The 23,328-nt window shown below is 36.2% G+C and overlaps 2 protein-coding genes across 5 annotated transcripts in view; one reads left to right on the top strand and one right to left on the bottom strand.

Moving 5' to 3' along the window:
* LOC149398055 (uncharacterized) overlaps nt 1-23,328 on the bottom strand; it is an 86,685-nt gene that overhangs the window by 13,674 nt on the left and 49,683 nt on the right. The window lies entirely within an intron of this gene.
* Nucleotides 2-15,134, top strand: LOC149398056 (disease resistance protein RPM1-like). 3 transcript variants are annotated; one of them, XR_016297106.1, is made up of 3 exons: nt 2-560; nt 14,577-14,613; nt 14,902-15,134. XR_016297106.1 is itself a non-coding variant. In XM_089615460.1 (3 exons), exon 1 carries the CDS (start codon nt 11,706-11,708, stop codon nt 14,490-14,492), a length of 2,787 nt encoding a protein of 928 aa, XP_089471586.1. In that variant the 5' UTR covers nt 11,621-11,705; the 3' UTR covers nt 14,493; nt 14,577-14,613; nt 14,902-15,134. The 3 variants fall into 3 exon arrangements, 1 of the variants encoding a protein (XP_089471586.1); XR_016297105.1 differs by lacking the exons at nt 14,577-14,613; nt 14,902-15,134 and adding exons at nt 643-679; nt 935-2,275; XM_089615460.1 differs by lacking the exon at nt 2-560 and adding an exon at nt 11,621-14,493.

Below are 23,328 nucleotides of genomic sequence, written 5' to 3'. Positions count from 1 at the left end.
CTTGCGATCTCTCCAACTGAGTTGTCGACTACAGCAACTGCCGACTTGGATTTCTGAGCTTCAGAATTTGCAAGGTCTTAGGTTACGTTTCTCGAGGTTAGTCGACGAGCCGCTGAAATGCCTCAAAGGTTTGCCCAATTTGGAATACCTTCTTATGTATAAGACATACGATGGAGAGGAATTGCTGTTTGAGGAAGGCGGTTTTCCAAAGCTGAAGACACTTCATTTATGGAGTTTAAAAGGGCTAAAGGTGATTAAGTTTGAAAGAGGAGCACTTCCTCTTCTCGAGGAGTTAGACATCGGAGCTTCCCCACTGATGAAGGAAATTCCAGGCAGTCTTCAACACCTAACAAAACTTAAATCCCTTGAAATTATTGATATGCCAAAGGAATTTGTGACGGCTCTACAACCCGACGGAGGCTCTGAGTACTGGAAGATTCAACACATATCTTCCGTCACTTTTTGTTAATACCAAGGCAAAGGGCTTTTGCAAACTTTTTATTATTCTTACAAACTTGGTAGCACAGAGCTTTTGCAACTTCTAGAGGAACAACAATGATGTAAGCAACGTTTCAATATATTTAAATTTCAATTTGCTTGAAATGAACTTGATGCTATATTCAATTTATTTAATTTTTTCAGGGAAATTGGACGTCATCGCAGATCACAGCGTTATGAGGTATCCAAATTATTTTTCCTCAACTTCATGTATGTCTTAATTAATAGCATTTCACGATTCAAGCACTTGCATAATAACAGATCGAATAAAAGCCAGTTTCAACACCCCCAATGAAAAGAATTAACATTTAACACTGCTCTCATTTGTATATGTTTCTTTTCTTGTAAATATTTAGACAGCTGCGTGATTAAGTTACATTTAACACTACTTCTTTTTGGAACTTGTTTTTAATTTTCCTCAAACTTTTTTCACCAGGGAGCATGGAATGCTGAACGTTAGGGCATTTCTGATCAATGCGTGTTTGATTATTTATTCTCAAATTCAAACAATGTGTGTTTGGTTATTTATTCTATAAGTGTTGTAGCTTGAGATGGTATTTGTCTATGTTTTTTGTGATGCCAAGATGAACTTGAAGATAAAGTAATTTTTCAGTAATGATATTTCAAGGTACTCTTTCCTCTCTCGAGATTTTCCCATTGCGGTTTGCTCTTGAGAGGTTTTAATGAGACCTCTTTTTAAAAAAATGTTTTTTTTCCCTTCTCATTCTATATTGGTTTTAAGACCTGAAAAATATACCGATATAAAACAACATAAAAAAAATGGATATCACCTGCAAATTGGTTTCTCTCATATTGATATGTCAGATTAAAACTTCAGTCGTATACCATTTCACTTGAAAGGAAAGCATTAGATATTTTATGTTCCTCTGAAGCTCACAGAATTATTCTTTTTTTTATTTTTTATTTTTTTATTTTTTAACTATATCAATAGTGCACCAGAATATATATATACTTGGTAAAAAAAAATATGTTATATGAAGTTCATAATAATTTGTACTTCTTGTGTGCTTTTTCATTCAAGTTTCTCATTAACAATAAACAGAACTTGAGTATATATATTCTGAGAGATGAGATGAGACGTTAAAAAATAGATTTGATGTTTGTGAAGAAATGAGAGATGAGATGAGAATAGTTGATAACTCTTCAAATGTTTCTAGAAATTATTATAGATCATAACATATAGGTTTGAATGAGTTTAAAAATTGATCGAGTCTTCATACCCCGAAAAATAGGCATCATGTAAGTTAGTTTTACGTTATTTATTTTTTATTGCATGAAGTTTATGTGTTTTATTATTTTTGGATCTTTTCGTTGTAAAAATTGGGGTTTTGCAGTTCGCCGATGCCTCACTGCATTTGTCCCCAACAGCCCATCGTTTTCTAGCATTGAAATCGATGTGTATTGAGAGCATATTTGTCCTAGTCAATAAAAATACACATTGAAATTGAAATCCAATGCTATCGACTCAAAAAATAATTTCATGCAACATTTCATATTCCTTACGAAATTTCTCTCGATAAGTTCTTACTAAATGCGTCTCTGTTAACCAATTTAACAGCAAATAAGAAACACGGATAATAGTTGACCATTAATCGTGTACCTTGGTTATCGGTTAAGCAAGCTAACCGAGACATTCATGTTTAACTACTACATTGGTGAGTTTTCATTAAGTGGCACATAATTAATTATAATTTCATAAGGTTTTATGGTCTAATCATGTTTCATGCTAAGAAGATGGAGTGAAAAAAAGACTCAGGGCAAAGGATCAAAGTGTCTTTTTTTTTTTCTTTTTTTTTTAAATAATTGATCAAGGATTTTCGAATACTTATAAAAAGCACATTGAGGCAACGAAGAAGTAAAACTAGTTTCGTTTATTCGCACTCAGTTTCGTTTTCTTTTTTCTTGCTACATCAATTTTAACAACTTGAGGCAACGAAGAAGTAAAACTAGTTCGGTGATAAGCACACACACACCTCAAATAATTAGATGAATTTGAGTGGAGTTAAAATGAAAAAATTGATCCCAACCATAAAATAAAAAAATAAAAATAAAAAAAAGGTATTACGAGATAACAAAGTCGCCAGAGTCACACGTAGGAAATTTCAGAGGTGTACATTAAGTTTCTAAAATAATACCACGACCACAGCATATTGCAAACTCTAATCAATAAATCACTCATTGGATACTTAAATATTTAATGAATAGATAAATGTAGACTCCGTAACTCATATGGATCTAAGAGAAATTTATGGAGCAGAATAAGCCATTACCATGTGTTTCCATCTGAGGACTAACTTTGTGGACAAGGATTCGAAAGCCAAAAATTGATTGCAAGTAAAGAGGAACGTAAATTACAAGTTTAAAGACAAATGTAACGTAGATTGATAGAACTATGTGATGTTACTTTTATACTCGAATAATAACGCCACACATAGAGCTACCATTGTTCTACAAGTTCTTCAGTAATATTTCAGAACCAAAAGACCATAAAAAAGACTTGAAGAAAGCAACGGAAACATAAATCTTCTAATTCATTCATATATCATAGTACTAAAGTTCACAGTAATGATCTCTAATTCACTCGCTCGTAAATCCTGTAAATGTAAAGACTGGCCATAATAAGAGACACAAATCAACATCATGACCAACAAGAAAAATATAAAAAAAGATTCAAAAGTTAATAATAATTAAAACAACAGGGATAACAGAATTGATCAATCTTGGGTCTCACTCTTCTTAGCAGCTTCGAGTGGTTGTAATACCCGATTCCGATGAAAGCCAGGCCGTAGCCAAACAAGTTCATCGCCGTGACCGTGTCCTTGATCACCGACCACGAGAAGGCTATGAGAAGCCAGTCTTTCACGACTCCGACGAGGAGGAACACAGCAAGAAGCCTATGGAGATCGAGACCATGTTCGTCATCGCCTCGGCTTTGAATCCGTCTTTCTTCAGCAAGACGCCGATCGAGTACACGGCGACTGGCATCAGAGCTTTGAGCATTTGGATGAACGATACGGTGAGGAAAATGTAAGGGAGAGAGAGATTGGGAATTGCCAGTTGAAGAGCTTGGGATCGTGGATGTACTTGTTGTAGACGATGACTGTGAAGAAAAGGAAGATCCAGAGTCTGACGTAGGCGTATGAGATGAGAACCTTCTTCGCCACCGATTCCGACATTGCTCCGCCGTGGCCCATCGCTTTTCTCCGGCGAGATTCGCAGAGTTAAACCCTAGCCCTAGGATTTGGGGATTTATTTTTGTGATTATTTGAAATGTGTACATCTGCTTTCAATTGCATCGTTACACTTCTCCCGATTTGGTTGCACACAATCATCGATGTTATAAGTTATAACACATAAAACAAACCTGAACTTCTTGTTTCCTTTTTGATAAAAAAAAAAACAAAAAAAACTTCTTGTTTTCCTCTTAAATTGGGCGTAACAGAGTTTATATACATGAATTTGATGGGCGCTCGAGTAAAATAGCCAATAAAAAAATTAATTTTGACAAACTAGTCAACATTTAGTTTATTTTACGAATTAGTCAATAAACTACATTAATTAATTTAATTAGATAAAAATACTTTTCATTAAAATAAACAGTTACCAAATATAAATTAATTAATAAAAATAAAATAAATAAATGAAAAACATTATAATAAATAACTCTTCCATTAATAGATTAAAATAATTCCCTAAAAATATAAAAAAAAAATATTACGAGATCTTCACCGCCGATCTGATCGAAAGCTTTACCGTGACGCTCGAAAGTTGCGTCATAATTTCTAAATTTATTCAGGCATTGTTCTACAATAAATTTACCAAAATTAACACAAATAAATATGAATAGAGTTCGTCGGGGAAGGGTGAAGCGTTTTTGGAAAACTTTTGGGAGAATTTTTTTTTATATGACCGAGAGATATGCGGTTATGAAGGTAAACGGTTTCAAATAAATGTGATTAATGTCCTCAATTCTCGGAAATCTCGATATCAATTTAATTTTTTTTTTAGTAAGCAGGTTTGACGATTAGGCTGGAAAATATTTGGGTATTTCTGTAAATTTAGACGTGTATTAAATGACAACTGGCTATTTACTTAGTATTTACAAAATCTTGGCTATTTAGCAATTTTAAAGGTTTGAATTTGCTATTTTGCTAAATTACCTTTTTTTTATCGAGCGTAAAAATTTCCTTGTGTAAAGTCATAGTGTTTTATATTTCTATACTAGTCATTTTTTTTTTGTTTTTCATATAACTCGCCTAAATGAAAATAAAAATGAAAAGTTTGGAGGTAAACTTCCCTCCTTTTTCAACTTAGTAAAATTTTAGCAAATTTTTTTAAATTTTAAGATTTAGACTCCGTCTTTTTGTTGACTGTAGAGAAATTTGCTATAATCTCTACAGTTTTATACTTGAATGGAGTCTAACGAACCCCCAAAAAGAGATGAGCGTAGTCTACTTTAAAAGACTTCAGTTTAAGACAAAACCGTAGACTTCTAAAAAAAATAACTGTAGTTAAATGCCTTTTTTCCTGGTAGTGAATGGTCCCCCAAGTGATTAACCTTTCAGCTGTGTTCCACATATGTGATTTTAGATCCAGCTATCTAGGCATGCATTAATCACAGACCAAGTTTTAGCTCACCGTCCGAACTTAGGTGTCTAATATGTAATTCAGTTTAATACGGATTCTATGAATGAAAGTTATTGATTCTAACTGGAAAACAACTCACTAATCAATAATTGTTAATAAAATAAGCTTCATATTATATTCAATAATCGTACATGTTTATTTTATTATCTTCGGTGTGCAATATTCCTAACAAATATACCTAATCTAAAATTTCAGTTGCACCGATAAATAAAATTCGTTAAGTTTGACGAAAATGCACGTGGTAGCCTCAGAACGATTTAATATTTTTTTCTTTAAATTAATAAAACATTAATAATATCATTATTATAAATTTGATGTTAAAATATTAAATGAAATAAAGAAATAAATATGAAATGATTTTCAATAATATTATTTTGATAATAAAAATTAATTAATATTTTTTTAAAAAAAGAGATTATTAATGTTTGATTAATTTTAAGAAATAAATTTCAAAATTTTTTTATAATATTAATGATGCTTAATTATAATATAAAATTAGTTTTTCCTTATATATGTACCTATATATATATATATATATATATAATATATATATACACGATATTATTAATGTTTAGTAAAATTTTTAAAAAATTATATTAATAAGGTTGTCATACGTATATCCATTGAACTTAACGAATTTTGTTATGGTGCAACTAAAACTCAACATTAAGTGTCTTTGCTGCAAAAATAAAGAATAAGTATTTAAATGTAGGAAAAATGATATTTTTGGTCCCTCAACTTTGTCACCAGTAACAAGTTGGTCCTCGAAAAAAAAAACTGCATTATTACCCATTGTCTTAGCCACAGTTTCCCATTTGATCATTCTGTTATTTTTTACATGAAAATAACGGGATTTGGCCATGTGACTATCATTTGTTGAAAAAATGGTATATTGATAATCTCTGATGGCCATGACATCGTCGTCGGTAGTGACATAAGTTTTGAGGTCCTCGAAAAGTTTTGACTCGGCAAGTAATTGTTTTTGGATTTATGAGATAATTTTGAAATGAAATATCTCGTTTTAATTTTCATTTTTTTGGGTTCATCATCGAATGGATTTCTACAGTGGGGGATTGTCAATACATGATAATCACATAGTCAAATCTCATTTATTTTGACGATATAAGTAACAAAAGGACCAAATGAGACATTGTGACTATGAAGAAAGGGTAAAAATGCAGTGTTTTTTGTTTGGGGACCAACTTGTTATTAGTGAAAAAATTGAGGGCCAAAAATATCATTTTTCTTACAATGTATGTTTCCGAAAATATTAAATATTTATTCTGCCATTATCTCATTTTTTATATACATAAAAAATACGAAAAATCGTACATAATAGCCATATGAAATTTATTGATTAACAAAATAGCCAAAGTTTCAACTTTTCAGCAAAGTAGCCAAGTTTACATTTTCAAATTTTTTTTTACAGTTAAGATTAAAAATTTTGACGATTATTGTAAGCAATTTATTATTTTTAAAAAATTAGTCCTGGTGTCAAATTTTATTTTGAAATCAGATTATTATACATTTTGACTATTCCACTAAATTAAAACGAACCTTGACTATTTTGCAAATTCATGACTTTAAATTAATTATTTAGCTACTTCACCCTAAAAATAATAAATTCGTTATATCGCCGGGCTATAACTAGCTTTATGAACAAAGTCACAAACACGGGCGGCCGTGAAAGTTTAACAACCTCATTTTTATTTAGGAACCAACTCCAAAAGTACTGTTTGTAAAAAAAAAAACAAAAAAAAAAACGAGCCTTTGAATTCACACACGGTGAAGCCGTGAAACCGAACCCACCCACCACTGCGGACGCACCGTCAAAGCCAAACGGGTCAGACGAAGCCCTAGCCTTTACCAAGCTTCTCTCTTTCTTTTTTCGCTATTTCAATGGAATCCTGTTTCTTGGTTAATCAGTGCAGAGAAGAGCTAGTTTTGTTGATATTCGCAATTCAAACACGAATTTCGCTGTCATTTTTGCTCAAAATCTGGCCTCGCGTTGAGAACATGAGATCGGTTTGGTCAAATTTGGGCCGAAATTCGGTGAATGTCAATGGAGTTTCCGAAACTAACTCTCAGAGGACCTCTACAACTGATACTCCACGTTCGGCCACGTGGAAAATTTTCGCTAACTGTCGATAAAAATAGACTCATCGGCAAAGCACACAAAATGTTCGACGAAATGCTCGGGAGAAACGGCGTTTGTTATAGCTCTATGGTATGTTCCGAGGCTTGAGACGGAGTCTCAAAGAGTCTCTCTTAATCGGATTTCTCAATGCTAGTCCCGCTTTCGAACACGAGAAGATGGCTCGACTTGGCCATTTGAAGTGAAGAGTTATAAGTTCGTGTCTATGGTGATCTTTGAGAGGCACGAGGAGTATAAAGCTATCGTCTCCGACTGGAATGTCAAAGATGATTAGTTCTCTGACGTCGGGTTGTTGAAGAACTGAAGTGGTTTAAGAGAATGACATTCATATAATGTTCTCAGCCTGGAATCCCTCAAGCCTCAATTTTGATGGGGAGTCATGTTAGGCCGTTTAATAGAACACTATCAACTCTTTTTAGTATAAGAGAACACAGGGTCTAAGAATTTTTGTTTTGTTTTGTTTTTTTTTTTGTCTTTTTTTTTCACTGAATAGTGGGTAAGTATAAATTCAATTTGGAATTTCAATGAAATAATTGGCTGCGTAGCCATCCTAACCACTAGCAATTTTTTTTAGCCAACCTTTCATTAATTTCCTGTAAATAGCCATATTTCTTACGTGGCAGCTAATTAATTAAATTAGGTTTACACTTTTGCCTTTATTTAATTCGCAGATTTTTTTAATTAGGCAGTTTTTTTTCTTCAAATTTCGAATCAAATAATGAAACAAAATAGGGAAGTTTTCAAATTCGAAATTTGAAATTTCCTGCAGATTTTGAAAGTTATTAGCCCATTTATTCTTATGTATTTGGAAGTTTTAGAGTTGACTTTAGGTAATTATTATTTATTTTCGTGGAAATTTATATGGATAAAATCTGTAAATATATTCTTCATTTATTGATATTATTTTGTCTTCCATATATTCATAATTTCCAGAATTTTCGTGCCCAAAATATTTCCATAATTTTTTTCAGTTTATTTACACGAATATACTGTAAATATACTTTGTATTTACAGTGAATATACTGTAAATATGCTTTGTATTTACAATGAATATACTGTAAATATGCTTCGTATTTACACGAATATACTGTAAATATGTTTTCTATTTACACGAACATACTGTAACTGTAATCCAACAACAACACTGTCACTGTAATCCAACATTTATCCCAAGCCAAGCCAACCTAAACCGAAGCTTAAATAAAAAAATAAAAACTGTTCTTCGCCGAGTCCATGATTTCGATCGGGATCTTTGGACGCAGATCGCGGAGAGGAGGACAAAGTGAGAGGCGCCGGAGTTTTTTCCGGCGACGAGGTTGTTCTTCGTGGTAGATCTGCCTCTCAGCGTGGAGGACGGGCGGGCCCGCGCGAAGTTCCAAGCCGGCGCCCATTCTTCTCGTGGAACGTCGAGAAGAGCACGAAGAACGAGACGAGGACGAAACCGAGGTTCCACATCACGTCCAGGACCATGATCGGCTGCGAGTACGCGCAACTCTCTCCTCCGCCGGATATTTGTTCTTCTCCGTCGTCTTTGTCATCGTCGTCGGCGAGGATGACGGCGGCGAGGAGGCGGAGAGAGAAGGAGGAGGGTGTTGATGGAGTGGTGTGGTGGTTTCGGAGGGGAGGGTGGGTTGTGGAGAGAGTGATCGCTGCTTAGGGTTTCTACATTTTTTTTTCCTTTTGGATTGTGTTTCGTTCGGTTACTTGTGGTGGTTTTAATTTGGTTTAAATGAATATCCCTCGAAATCCGCGCGAGTAGTTAATGCCGAAATCTTATTTATTTTTTTAATTAAATGAATATATTTCTTGGGCGGGAAACTGCTGAACATATGGGTCATTTCGTCTGCTGTAAATAAATGACACTAGCTATTTACAGCATATTAACGAAATGTGGGCTAAAAAAAATTGCTTATTTTTGGGAGGTCATTTAACTTAATTACCCTTTTTTTTATCAGCTTCTCTTGTTGTGCTATATTCCGTTTATTTATTTTCTTACGGCATCTGATAAACAAAAAATTGTATTTTGTTTTTATTACATTGTATTTTAGCCGTGTCAATAAAATAGGTTTGAATACAATAACTATGTTCTTATGTTTACATTGTATCTGATCAACAGTTTCCGAAGTTCGTCGCTATTCTGAAAGGTTCTCATTGCCAATAACCATGTTCTTATGTTTATTCGTTGATTATGGGATTGGTCTATGGTTGTGTCATTGACAGTATTACCTCAAGTCCGTCGTCTATTAATAGGTTGAGTGAGATTTAGCGCTATTTTTTGTTATGGTCTCAGCTTTTTATGCCTTTTTGTAGCATATCTGGTAGCTCTTACTGTCTATATGCTTTTCTACATTGGCTTTCTATGTTAATTAACAATGGACGTTTTATGGTTGCCAACACTTCAAATCGTAATTACCGAAGAATGAATTGCTAATCTATTCTTGGATTTTGATAGTTCTCTCCGTTCATCTCATCAACTTCAAATCGTTTTATGGTTTGAAATTGAATGTATTAATATGCAACGCCCACTAAAAGCAATGGAGAGCAGGGCAGGGACTCAATCTGGTGATACTGTTGCTTATTCTGTCTTCAAAAGTTATTCCATGTCACGTAGCCCATGAAAATGAATAAATGAAGCGAAGATATTAACAAACAAAGAGAAATAAAAATTGTGTAATTTTGACTATTTTTTTATTAGTCAATGTTTTTCCTAAAGAAAAGTCTGTTGTCTATTGTGGTGGAAATTCGCCTAAAAATACAAAAGCAGCTAGTAAATTGAGTTACTTATATATGTAGAGGCATATATCAACGATTAGTGGAATTTGCTAAGTATTGATCACTTAACAACTTTGTCCGAAAGATTCCATCTCTCTTTATTTAGATCAGATCAAAGACAATACAAAAAACTAACACAAAGCCATGTGTTGTGTTTATATATGATGTATGTGTATGATCAAAGAAGCTGATAATCTTAATTAATAATGTTCTTGAATATCATCTCACGAATAGATAATACGTTGTTACAAGTCCACAACATACTAATGATGTTTTAAAAAGTCGTTTCAAAAGAGAGAGGTCGTCGAAATTAAGGATCGAAATACCGTTACCGTTCCGAGCTTCAGAATTTACTGGTAACCCCTGGTACCGTAAATGAATACCGGGGAAAGCAGGAAAAAAAAAGGAAACCGGTATCGTTAAATTTACCGTTACCGTAGAGGAATACCGTCAAATACCGCATTTACCGAGGGCAATCCAGAAAAGAAATATACAAAAAACATACAAAGTACGTAGGATAAAATTCATAAAATTAAAAATAGTGTACAATGTTTCAACACATTACCAAATTACAAACACAACAAAAACTAAGTCATAACAATTTCGTCATAAATCAATAAACAAGTTCAACATAACCTTAATCATCACTAACTAATCAAAAAATTACAAAATAATTCGGATTAATTACAAAAAAATTGTAAACATGAACACAAACTCTAAAATTAAAAACAAGTCATAACAATTTCGTCATAAATCAATAAACAAGTTCAAAATAACCTTAATCATCACTAACTAATCAAAAAATTACAACAAAATTCGGATTAATTACAAAAAATTAGAAACATGAACACAAACTCTAAATAAACACTACATTCATGTTCACAACTACCAATTTATACTTAATCTTCAAGAATTATTTAACAAATTTCTAAAATTAAACTTAAAATCATCAAAAAAACAAGAAATAGTCGGGAAGCTCACCGGGATCTGGGCAAACCGGCGGGATATGGTGACTTTTGGCCGTCGCCGTGTCGGGAAGCTCTCGGGATGGCGGAATCCGGGCAGAATTTCAGGAAGTTTGGTCTTGCTCACGTCGGAATTTCAAATCCCCTTTCCCGTCCTATTTTTGATTTTTTTGGGGGAAACCTGGGATTTATACCCGATTTTTTTGTTTTTTTAAACTGAACCGGACCGGGAAGTGGGAACCAGGTTCCTCACGGGTTCCCGGTCCGGTTCCCCCGGAATCACCGGAATATTCCGGTTTTTAACGTTCCGGTACCGGAGAGTTTAAAAAAGGGGAACCTCAATCCTTGGTCGAAATACGGCTAGAGGATAAACCGAACCACTATAGCCAATTATGACCCCACATTATATATATTATAATATGTACACACTGACACTGCAACAATGAATAATGTATACAAACAAATAAAACAAAAAATGTAACACGGTTTCTTATGCACCACTCGTTTGCTATCTGCTGATAATATCAACGTGAGATCATGTACCAACTCTAAACGACCATAACAAAAATAACACACACACAAAAAAAAAAACTCTCTAAACTTTGAAAGGTTTTATGTAGATCAGATAAAATCTGTTTCAGTTAAGAATGGCAGAGACGTTCCTAAGTCCTGTGATTGAGAAACTGATTGAGCTTCTGATCGATGAAGTCAAGTCGTTGAAAGGAGTTCGCAAGCAAGTCAACAGCCTTCAAAAGGAGTTGGAGATCTTGGAGCCTCTTCTCCGTGACGCCGAAGCCAAGTCTGGAAGAGGAGAGTTCAGCGAGGCAACGAATGTGTGGCTGAGACAGCTCAGAGACGAAGCCGAGCGCATCGAAGACGTCGTCGACGAATACACTTATTACGCCGAGCACCGCCGTCAAAGTGAAGTCGGTTTTTTTGGGTCTCTGCGCAGGGCAAGTCATTGTGTCAAGACCTTCAAAACTCAGCGCGACTTAGCTTCCGAGATCCGAGATGTTAAAGAGTCATTACGCGAGATCAGGGAGAGAGGTCTGAGTTATGGGCTGAGACCCTTCGAGCAAGGCGGATCAAGTGGCGGAGATAGGAATTCACGCCTCGACCCTCGCATCGGTTCGCTCTTTCTTGAAGACAATGAGCTTGTTGGCATTGGATCTGTGTCGGCGGAGCTGGTCACTACTTTGGTGGAAGGTTCGTCTGAGCGTACGGTGGTTTCATTTGTAGGAGAAGGTGGGATCGGAAAAACTACTCTCGCCAGGAAAGTGTACAACGATGTTAAAGAAAAAGGATGTTTTGACATTCATGTTTGGGTCACTGTGTCCCAATCCTACGACATCGACAAGATTCTGAAGATGCTAATGGCTGAGATCTGCTCATCTGGGGGAGAAATGGTCAGCGTTGAACGAGCGTTCGAACTCTTGAGAAGCTCTCTAGCAGCAAAGAGGTACGTGATCGTATTTGACGATGTTTGGCAAACTGATTTCTGGAGTGACATAAAGCATGCTTTTCCTTGTAATAGCAATGGTAGTAGGATTCTCGTCACGACTCGTAATTCTAAAGTCGTAGACTCCTTTAAGTCAGAATCATGGGAAATGTTTGTCAAAGCGATGAAGACTTGGTCTACAGAGCAAGCGTGGGAGCTATTTTGTAGAAAAGCATTTCCACTCTCAGGTTGTCCACCCGAGTTGGAAAATTTGTCTCTTGAAATATTAAGTAAATGCCAAGGATTGCCACTTGCTGTTGTTGCCGTCGCTGGTTTGTTGTCGAAAAAGGAGCTTTGCAAAGAAGAATGGAAAAGAGTACTCGACAATCTCAATTGTGAATTTGAAGAACAACGTGCGCTCTCAAGTGTTTCAAAAGTTCTCTCGCTCAGCTATCATGATTTGCCATACCGTCTTAAATTGTGCTTCTTGTACTTTGGTGTTTTCCCAGAAGACTTTTTCATTGAGGAAGAAAGATTATGTAAAATTTGGGTTGCTGAAGGCTTCATTGAGTTGAGAAAAGACAAATCGTTGGAACAAATCGCTAGCGAATACATTGCAGAGCTTATCAGTAGAAACTTGGTTTCATTTGAGTTGCAATATGGATCTGAAAGATGTTGCAAAGTGCATGATTTGATCCGAGACGTAAACCAAAAGAGAGCTACTGATTTGGGTTTTTATCAATTATTTGACAAAAATAAGCCGAGTTTTGAAAAGAAGGCTCGGCGTTTGATAATTCACAACACTACAAAGAATGTTTTGGAAAGTGTTTGTGATTTGAAGATTCGTTCGGTTGTTCTTGTTAACACTACTGACATATCAGATTCTTTTGTAGTTGGTCTATTCAAACAATGTAAATTGTTGAAGGTTGTTGATTTTGAAGATTCTGCAGTTGATAATGTGTCAGATATAGGGTATTTGTTACACCTTAAATACCTAAATCTGAATGGCTCAAAAGTCAAGACTCTCCCGAAGTCCATCGGAAATCTACATAATCTGCAAACACTGGATGTCAGATCAACTTTAGTGCGGGAGCTGCCACGTGAGATCAACAAACTGCATAAATTGAGTCATCTTTGTTGTGGGTTTGTGGACAGAGAAATAAAATATAGTTTCAAATCATTGATTGGTGTGAGGATGCATGAAGGGATTGGAAATTTGGAAGAGTTACAAACACTAGGTAGAGTGGAAGCTGATGTTGGTTTCATGAAAGAGCTACGAAGGCTGAGTAAACTGAAAGTTTTTGGCATTACAAAAGTGGGTGCAGAGATGTGCAAAGTCCTTTGGGAGTCTATTGAAAAAATGAAAGACCTTGAAGAGTTATATCTAACCTCAATCAACAATAAAGAAGTGTTGAATTTAAACTGCATTTCGTCTCCTCCTCTTCGTTTGCGATCTCTCCAACTGAGTTGTCGACTACAGCAACTGCCGACTTGGATTTCTGAGCTTCAGAATTTGCACGGTCTTGAGTTACTTTTCTCGAGGTTAGTCGACGAGCCGCTGAAATGCCTCAAAGGTTTGCCCAATTTGGAGTACCTTCAGTTATATAAGACATACGACGGAGAGGAATTGCTGTTTGAGGAAGGCGGTTTTCCAAAGCTGAAGACACTTATTTTAAGGAGTTTAAAAGGGCTAAAGGTGATTAAGTTTGAAAGAGGAGCACTTCCTCTTCTCGAGGAGTTATACATCGGACCTTCCCCACTGATGAAGGAAATTCCAGGCAGTCTTCAACACCTAACAAAACTTAAATCCCTTGGAGTTTATGATATGCCAAAGGAATTTGTGAAGGCTCTACAACCCGACGGAGGCTCTGAGTACTGCAAGATTCAGCACATATCTTCCGTCAGTTTTTGGTACTACAAAGGCAAAGGGTTTGATTATGATTATTACAAACTTGGTAGCACAGAGTTTATGCAACTTCTAGAGGAACAACAATGATGTAAGCAACGTTTCAATATATTGAAATTTCAATTTGCTTGAAATGAACTTGATGTTATATTCAATTTATTTTAATTTTTTCAGGGAAATTGGACGTCATTGCAGATCATAGCGTTATGAGGTATCCAGATTATTTTTCCTCAACCTCGTGTGTCTTAATTATTTACATTTCACGATTAGAGCACTTGCATGATAACAGAGCGAATAAAAGCCAGTTTCAACACCCCAACAAAAAGAATTAGCATTTAACACTGCTTTCATTTGTATTTGTTTCTTTTCTTGTAAATATTTATTCAGCTACGTGATTAAGTTAATTTCATACTCAATTTTTCGTTGCAAAAGATTCTTTCACTTGACACTACTTCTTTTTGGAACTTGTTTTTAATTTTCCTCAAATTTTTTTCACCAGGGAGCATGGAATGATGTACGTTAGGGCGTGTTTGATTATTTATTCTCAGCTTGAAACAATGTGTGTTTTATTTATTCTCAATGCGTGTTTGATTATTTATTCTCAGCTTGAAACAATGTGTGTTTTATTTATTTTATCGCTGTTGTAGCTTGAGATGGTATTTATCACTGTTCTTTGTGATGCCAAGATGAACTCGAAGATTAAGTAATTTTAAGTAATGATATTTCAAGGTACTCAAAGCTAAATCGAGATTTTCCCATTGGGTTTGATCTTGAGAGGTTTTAATGAGACTTTTTTTAAATGTTTTTTTTTTCTACTCATTCTACTTGGGTTTTAAGAGTTGAAAGATATACAAATATACAGATATAAATCAACATAAAAAAATGGAGATTACTTGCAAATTTGTTTCTCTCATATTGATATATGTCTGGATTAAAGCTTCAGCCGTATACCATTTAGCTTGGAAGTAAAGCATTAGATATTATATGTTCCTCTGAAGCTCACAGAATTGTTCTTTTTTAACTATGTCCATAGTGCACCATAATATATATACTTGGTAAAAAAAATATGTTATACGAAGTTCATAATAATTTGTACTTGTGTGCTTTTTCATTCAAGTTTCTCATCATTAACAGTAAGCAGAACTTGAGTCTATATATTCTGAGAGATGAGATGAGAAATTAAAAAAATGGATATGATGTTTGTGAAGAAATGACAGATAACTCTTCAAATGTTTCTAGAAATTATAGATCATAACATATATATTTGAAAGAGTTTAAAAATTGATCGAGTCTTCGTACCCCGAAAAATAGACATCATTTAAGTTAGTTTTACGTCATTTATATTTTATTGCATGAAGTTTTTGTGTTTTATATTTTTTGGATCTTTTCGTTGCAATAGTTGGGGTTTTGCAGTTCGCCAATGCCTCACTGCATTTGTCCCCGTCGTTTTCCGAATTGAAATCGATGTGTATTGAGAGCATATTTGTCCTAGTCAATAAAGATACATATTGAAATCGAAATTCAACACAATCGACTCAAAAAATAATTTCATGCAACATTGCATATTCCTTATGAAATTTCTCTTAATAAGTTCTTACTAAATGCGTCTCTGTTAACCAATTTAATAGCAAATTAGACACACGGTTAATAGTTGACCATTAATCGTGTACCTTGGTTATCGGTTAAGCAAGCTAACCGAGACGCTCGTGTTTAACTACTACATTGGTGAAATTTCATCAAGTGGCGCATAATTAATTATAATTTCATAAGGTTTTATGGTCTAATCATGTTGCATGCTAAGAAGATGAAGTGAAAAAGACTAAAGGCAAAGGATCAAGGTTTTTTTTTTTTTTTTTTTAATAATGAAAGATCAAGGATTTTTGAATATTTATAAAAAAAACACATTGAGATATTCTGGTTAATACAAACGTGACACCGGTTTCCTCTATTTTCACTCAGTTTCGTTTTCTTCTTTTCTTCCTACATCAATTTTAACAACTTGAGGCAAAGAATAAGTAAAACTAGTTCAGTGATAAGCACACACACCCCAAATGATTAGATGAATTTGAGTGAAGTTAAAAGGAAAAAAATTGATCCCAACCATAAAAACAAAAGAAAAGACTTACTATAGAACAAAGTCGCCAGAGTCACATGAAGGAAATTCCCTAGGTGTACATGATGTTACAAAAATAATACCACGACCACACCATATTGCAAACTCTAATCAATAAATTACTCATTGGATACTTAAATATTTAATGAATAAATAAATTTAGAAATCATCAGAGCAATGCAAAAAAATAAAAATAAAAAATAATAATAATAAGAGTCCGTAACTCATGGATCTAAGAGAAATTTATGGAGCAGAGTAAGCCATTACCATGTGTTTCCATCTGAGGACTAACTTTGTGGACAAGGATTCGAAAGCCAGAAATTGATTGCAAGTAAAGAGGAACGTGAAGAAAAATTACAAGTTTAAAGACAAATGTAACGTAGATTGATAGAACTATGTGATGTAACTTTTATACTCGAATAATAACGCCACACATAGAGCTACCATTGTTCTACAAGTTCTTCAGTAACATTTCAGAACCAAAAGACCATACAAAAGACTTGAAGAAAGCAACGGAATCATAAATCTTCTAATTCATTCATATATCATAGTACTAAAGTTCACAGTAATGATCTCAAATTCACTCGCTCGTAAATACTGCAAATGTAAAGATTGGCCATAATAAGAAACACAAATCAACATCATGACCAACATGAAAAATATATAAAAAAAATTCAAAAGTTAATAATAATTAAAACAACAGGGATAACAGAATTGATCAATCTTGGGTCTCACTCTTCTTAGCAGCTCCGATTTCTACGCCGGTGTCGCGTTCCTCGAGCAACTTTCCTGCTTCTTCTTCCTCATCGTTCTGTTCCTTCTTCTGAGCCTCCGCGGCCTTCAAGCTCTTGAGCTTCGAGTGGTTGTAATACCCGACTCCGATGAAAGCCAAGCCGTAGCCAAACAAGTTCATCGCCGTGACTGTGTCCTTGATCACCGACCACGAGAAGGCTATGAGAAGCCAGTCTTTCACGACTCCGGCGACGTTCATCGTCAAAGCCGAGGTCTTTCCGACGAGGAGGAACACAGCAAGGTTGAGAGCGAACGCGCACAGAGAATTCGTGCCGAAGACGAACCAGTCGATGTGGAAGCTCGAGGTCGCTCTCAGCACCGGGGCTTCGACGAAGAGCCACGGGACGGTCAGGAACGCGAGGCAGCACGGAGCGACGTAGTAGAGAGACGTGATCAGATTCAAGCTGATTCCTTTGGCGTTCAAGAGGATCTGAATCAGAACGAGCCTCGTGGCTTCGAAAGCGAGGATCTGAATCAGGAATTGAATTTTGCCTCTCCATAGGCTGCGATGGCGACGCCGATCGTGATCATTTTGCCTAAAAAGTAGATATACTTTTTCAGCCTCTATGGAACCAATAAATTTGGCCTCTTTGTAGGTTTCAAAGGCATTACAAACCCAAACCCGAAGAAATAATATTTGAACACAGGAGCCGAAATACAGGAACTTCAAAGTAGTTGTGAGTTTGTCATAAAAGAAAAAACGATTTGATAGATTGATGACGTAATATATTTCGAACCTGAATTAGCTATGGAATGTATCTGCACGCCTAAAATTCTAGATTCAGGTTCAGAATCGTAAGGAGCAAGATTTGTGATTATAGATTTTGTGGAGAATCTTGCAATGGTAAGAAAATCATAACGAATCAAGATGAGTTAATCAATAAAAGCACGAAACTATTTACATTCACGTCAAATTAATTTTTAGTATTTTTGTAACTATCGTATCCTGTTTTACTAAACTTAAGAGGGGAAAACAAAAATGTAGAAGCATTGTAGCAAAAAAAAAAAAAAGCCTTTTAAAAGCCTGTGTAGTTTGATAATAATCATGTTGTTTGCTATTATTATGTACTGCCTAGTCAGCAAGTCAACGTGTACAGTCAACTAGTCCAAATTGTTACATCGTATTGGTTGGACAGTTAGTGATTAATTACCTATACATACTGTGTAAATGAGTAAATCAATACAATTCAAGGCATTTGTTCAAAGTTGCAATTCCCTCCTTTTCTCTATTTTTGCAATATTAGTCTTAATAGTCGTGTCGTTGGTAGTCTTAAATTCTTAATATTCACAAATCACAACCTTCCTTCTTCTCTAAATTCATTTCAAAAGCTTCGTTCTCGTTTGTTTGATTTTAATTTCGATATGTTCATGTGCTAATTCATGATGCATTTTTTTTTAAATTCAGGCTTTGTTTGTTTCCCAACTTCTAGAGGAACAGCAATGATGTAAGCAATGTTTTTGCTTTCAAGATACTCTAAAATATGAGTTTCCGATTCAGTTTAATTAATTTTTTCAGGGAAAGTGGACGCCGTCACATATCACAGCGCTATGAGGTATGCAAATTATTTATTCTCAGATTCTTGTATTTCATAATGATTTACATTTCACAATTCAAAGCACTTTCACAATAAAAGAGAAAATAAATATAGTTTCAAGTCCCCAACGAAAGAATTAACGCTCAACCCTGTTTTCAGTTTGAGTTGTTGCTTTTCTTGTAAATATATATCCAACTGCGTGATTATATTAATTTCATACTCAATTTGAAAATGTTGGAGATTCATTCACTTGGCACTACTTTTGTCCATCTTTTATTCGGAACTTGATTTAATCTACATAACTTTTTCACCAGGGAAGCATGGAATACTGAATGTTAGGGCGTTGCTGATAATTGCGTGTCTGATTATTTATGTTGAAATTGACACAATTGTGCTTGATTTTTTTATCCTATCAGTTTTGTTGCTTGGGATGTGTTTTTCTATGTTTTTTTGTGACGTCAAGACGAAGTAACTTTTCAGTAATGATATTACAAGGCACTCTCTCCTCTCTCAAGATTTTCCCACTGGATTTGCTCTTGAGAGGTTTTAACGAGGCCTTTTTAAAAAAAAAGAAATAAAATTCCTGCTCATTCTACTGTGGTTTTAGGACCTGAAAAAATGGAGATCACCTGCACATAAAAATATAAACCAACATGAAAAAGTGGAGATCACCTGATATCTTTTTGGATTAAAACTTCAGTTATATGGATTGTTCAAGCTAGCCTGATCACCTGCCAATAATTGTGTCGATAATCAAAACTCTTTGTTGCGGTTCAAGGTAGAAATAACTGGAAATAATTGGGAGCATGTAGACCTGCAGTTACCTAAAAAACAGGGTAATAGAATTAACTAAATAATTCATACACATATTGTGCTAGCTTGGTGTAGAAGACAAGGGAAAATTAAAAAAAAAGAATGGGTATACAACTCAGTTCGAGTTTGATAAACCTCTTCGTGGATACATTGAACAATCTGAATACATTTAAACAAACACATGGCAGGCAAAACGATAAACGTCTACCTTTTTAGTGTATCAACGGTTTGGCACGAGCGCAAAAGAAAGATTCCTAGAATATGATTTAAAATGCTGATACAATAGAATTTTTTTTTTTAAGGGCTCGAACCCACCCACGATCTCCATCAGACAGGTACCACGATGTTAGACCAAGTATTAATAGCTAATTATGAGCCGGGAAGGAAAGTTGAAAACTTTGAGTAAACTGCTAAATTATCGACAAAATTACTGAAACAAATCAATTCAAAGAGAAAAATGTAGTTATACTAAATACGTAGAGCTTTTAAAATAAAAATAATAATAATTATTATGTTGTGCTTTCGTCTGTTCAATATCTCATGCTAGAAACAGATCATGAACATATATACAACAAAAATCTTTAAATTTAAACATAACTCTTGAGTGCGTGATGGGTTTAGTTTAATATAAAGAAGAGAGAGATTGAGGCTGAGATGGAAAGAGAAGGAATAAATCAAAATTGGAGTTCATCCAGTAAGAAATAGAGAGGAAGGTTATGGAGTGAGAGTAAAGGGAAAAAAAATGAGGAAGATGAGAAGAAAAAAGAAAAAAAGGAGGAAGATGAAGAAGAAGGGCTGAGCTATAAGCTCCCACTAGTACAAAAAACATCATTGGGTGCGACTTTTTTCGCACCTAAAAGTCAAAAGTCGCACCCAATGATACCTTTAGGTCACTAGGACAAAATACGTTATCCGGTGCGACTATTGTCGCACCCAATGCCTCAAATGTCGCACCTAAAGGGTTATTAGGTGCGACATTAGGTGCGACAGCGTCGCACCGGATAACCCGTCGCAGAAGGTATTGGGTGCGACATGTCGCACCTAATAAGTATCCCATTAGGTGCGACACTTTCAGGTGCGACTTACCGCACCTAATGCCCAAGTTATTTTCCTGCCAAATTTTATAAAATTGGCGGGTAAATTCATATCGGGTGCGACATGTCGCACCTGAAAGTTTTCGCGCCATGGTATTCGGTGCGACAATGTCGCACCGAATATGTTTTTTCAATTAAAAAAAAATTAAAAAAGTAAATTAACAAAATAGAAATGAATTACATAATTCTAAATGAATTAGAAATAAAAATTCAAATAATATTAATTAAACAAAATTCTAAATGAATTAGAAATAATATTCTGAAAATAGAATTCTTAATTAAAAATACAAATTCTTTCCAAAAAAAGCGAAAAAAATGAATTCATATTTTTTTTTCTTATAAAACTTATCGATAGTAGAATTTCCTCTACCGAATAAGTTGCCAGAACTTCGAGAACCGCTTCCGCGTCCTCGTCCACCGCTGCCTGACGCACTGCCGCTCGTTCCGCCGCTTCCGTAAGGACGGTCTCGCAAGTAATCCATCGAACCAGGCGTAGAATCCGGCGTGGAACCTGGCGTCTGCTGATCCGTCCCACCTGGTTGCGATGCAGGCGGAGGTTGAGGAGTCGTGGGAGGCTGGTTGTGCTGCTGGCTGAGGAAGGCGATCTGTTGCCGCATCACTTGCAGCTCGGCTTGTTGGGCATCCATTTGAGCTCGCATCTCGGCAACCAATGGATCGGTCTGAGATGACGAACTTGACGAGCCTCCATCTAGCGTTTGGGCAACAACCAACGATGACCTTGGGATCGAAGGCCCTAAACCGACATCTAATCAAAGTTATATTTTCATATATATTACTAATTAATCTATATGAAATAATCTAAAAATATTAAATAATCTATAAATATTAATAATTACAAATAACTAACGTTTTTCCGAGGCGACGACGAGGCACTGAGACGACGAGGCTGCGGCGACGGCTGGGCCGAGGGTGGGCCGAGGGCTGTTGTGCGTGAGCGAGGGCTGAGGCCGTTCGAGGGCTGTTGTGCGGCGGCGCTCCGATAAGCTACAACAATAATACAAGCATAAAACTCCTAAATAAGCCAATCAGTTTGGCAAACAAAATCTGAAATGTAAATGTTCTCAAACTTTTCTATCTAGCACCTAATGATTAAAATGAAGTGATATACAAACTTAAGAACAAGGCACAAAAACTTCGAAATATAACATAAAGCAGAGGCTAGAAATATCAACAACTTCGAAATTAATGCGTCGTCAAATATAATTTCGAAACTCTAAAATGGGTTGTCAAGCAGAGGTAAAGATAGTAATACAACTTCGAAATGGGTTATCAAGCAGAGGAAAATATATCGATGACTTCAAAAAGCAAAATAAATCAAGAAGAAAATTTTGAAACAACCATTACGTTCAAAGAAACCACCGAAGCTGGTCGGAGAGAGACAGAGTGAGATTGACGGAGAGAGAGTGAGACAGAGAGAGAGAGAGAGTGAGGCGTACCTGGAGGACGGCGAGCTTCACGGCGTGGCGAGCTGCACGGCGTGGCGGGCTGGAGGCGGGGCTGGTCGCACCGGGGACGAGCGTCGGAGAGAGAGTCGGGCCTGGTCGGAGAGAGACAGAGTGAGATTGATGGAGAGAGAGTGAGACAGAGAGAGAGAGAGAGCGAGAGAGTGAGGCGTACCTGGAGGACGGCGAGCTTCACGGCGTGGCGGGCTGGAGGCGGGGCTGGTCGCGCCGGGGACGAGCGTCGGCGAGAGAGAGAGAGAGAGAGAGAGAGAGAGAGAGAGAGAGTTAGAGAGAGAAGAGAGAGTTATAGAGTGAGATAGTGAGTTTGGGCGAAGAAGAAGACGCTCGGGTATAAAATATACCCTAAAACTATTAGGTGCGACACTGTCGCACCTAATAGTCATATATGTCGCACCTAATATGACTATTAGGTGCGATACTGTCGCACCCAATGTGAAATTCCAGAACCCAAAATATTCGGGGGGAATTTCTGACCGTTTTAAATTTTTAAACCCATTAGGTGCGACACTAGTCGCACCTGATAGTATTGGGTGCGACATTTGTATTAGGTGCGACAATATCATATCGGGTGCGATAAAGTCGCACCGGATAGCACTAATCATCAGCGAAATTTTTAGTCGCTTGGAAGACTATCTGGTGCGACCTGTCGCACCTAATATGTGCTTAGGTGCGACATGTCGCACCTAATACCCTTCCGCACCTAATATGTTAATTTGTAGTAGTGGGTGCGACTTTAGGTGCGACTTTGTCGCACCCCAAAGTTCGCACCTAAAGGTGATGGGTGCGAAAAGTCGCACCCGATGGTCATGACTTTTAGGTGCGACTTTTAGGTGCGGTTTTTCACACCCAAATTCGCACCCAAAAGTCAGAAAAGATGTGCGAAAAAGTCCGCGGGAAGGCCATTAGGTGCGATTTTTCGCACCCAAAGGCCTACCCGCCAAACCTTTGGACCCATTGGCCCACCCGCCAAACTATTGGGTGCGACAAGTCGCACCCAATGGCTTTCCCGCGAAACTATTGGGTGCGACAAGTCGCACCCAATAGCCTGCCCGCCATTATGTGGCGGGGAATGTTGACCTTTGGGTGCGACCTCGC

Source organism: Urtica dioica, chromosome 5, assembly GCF_054948205.1.
Source record: "Urtica dioica subsp. dioica isolate 48M chromosome 5, U.dioica_male_clone48M_v1_H2, whole genome shotgun sequence".
Lineage (NCBI taxonomy): Eukaryota > Viridiplantae > Streptophyta > Magnoliopsida > Rosales > Urticaceae > Urtica > Urtica dioica.
Note: the sequence above shows the minus strand (reverse complement) of the source record. Positions and strands in the feature narration are given on the sequence as shown.

What these genes read in the sequence shown, in the direction of transcription:
- LOC149398056 (XM_089615460.1), top strand. Translation starts at nt 11,706, where the DNA reads ATGGCAGAGACGTTCCTAAGTCCTGTGATTGAGAAACTGATTGAGCTT.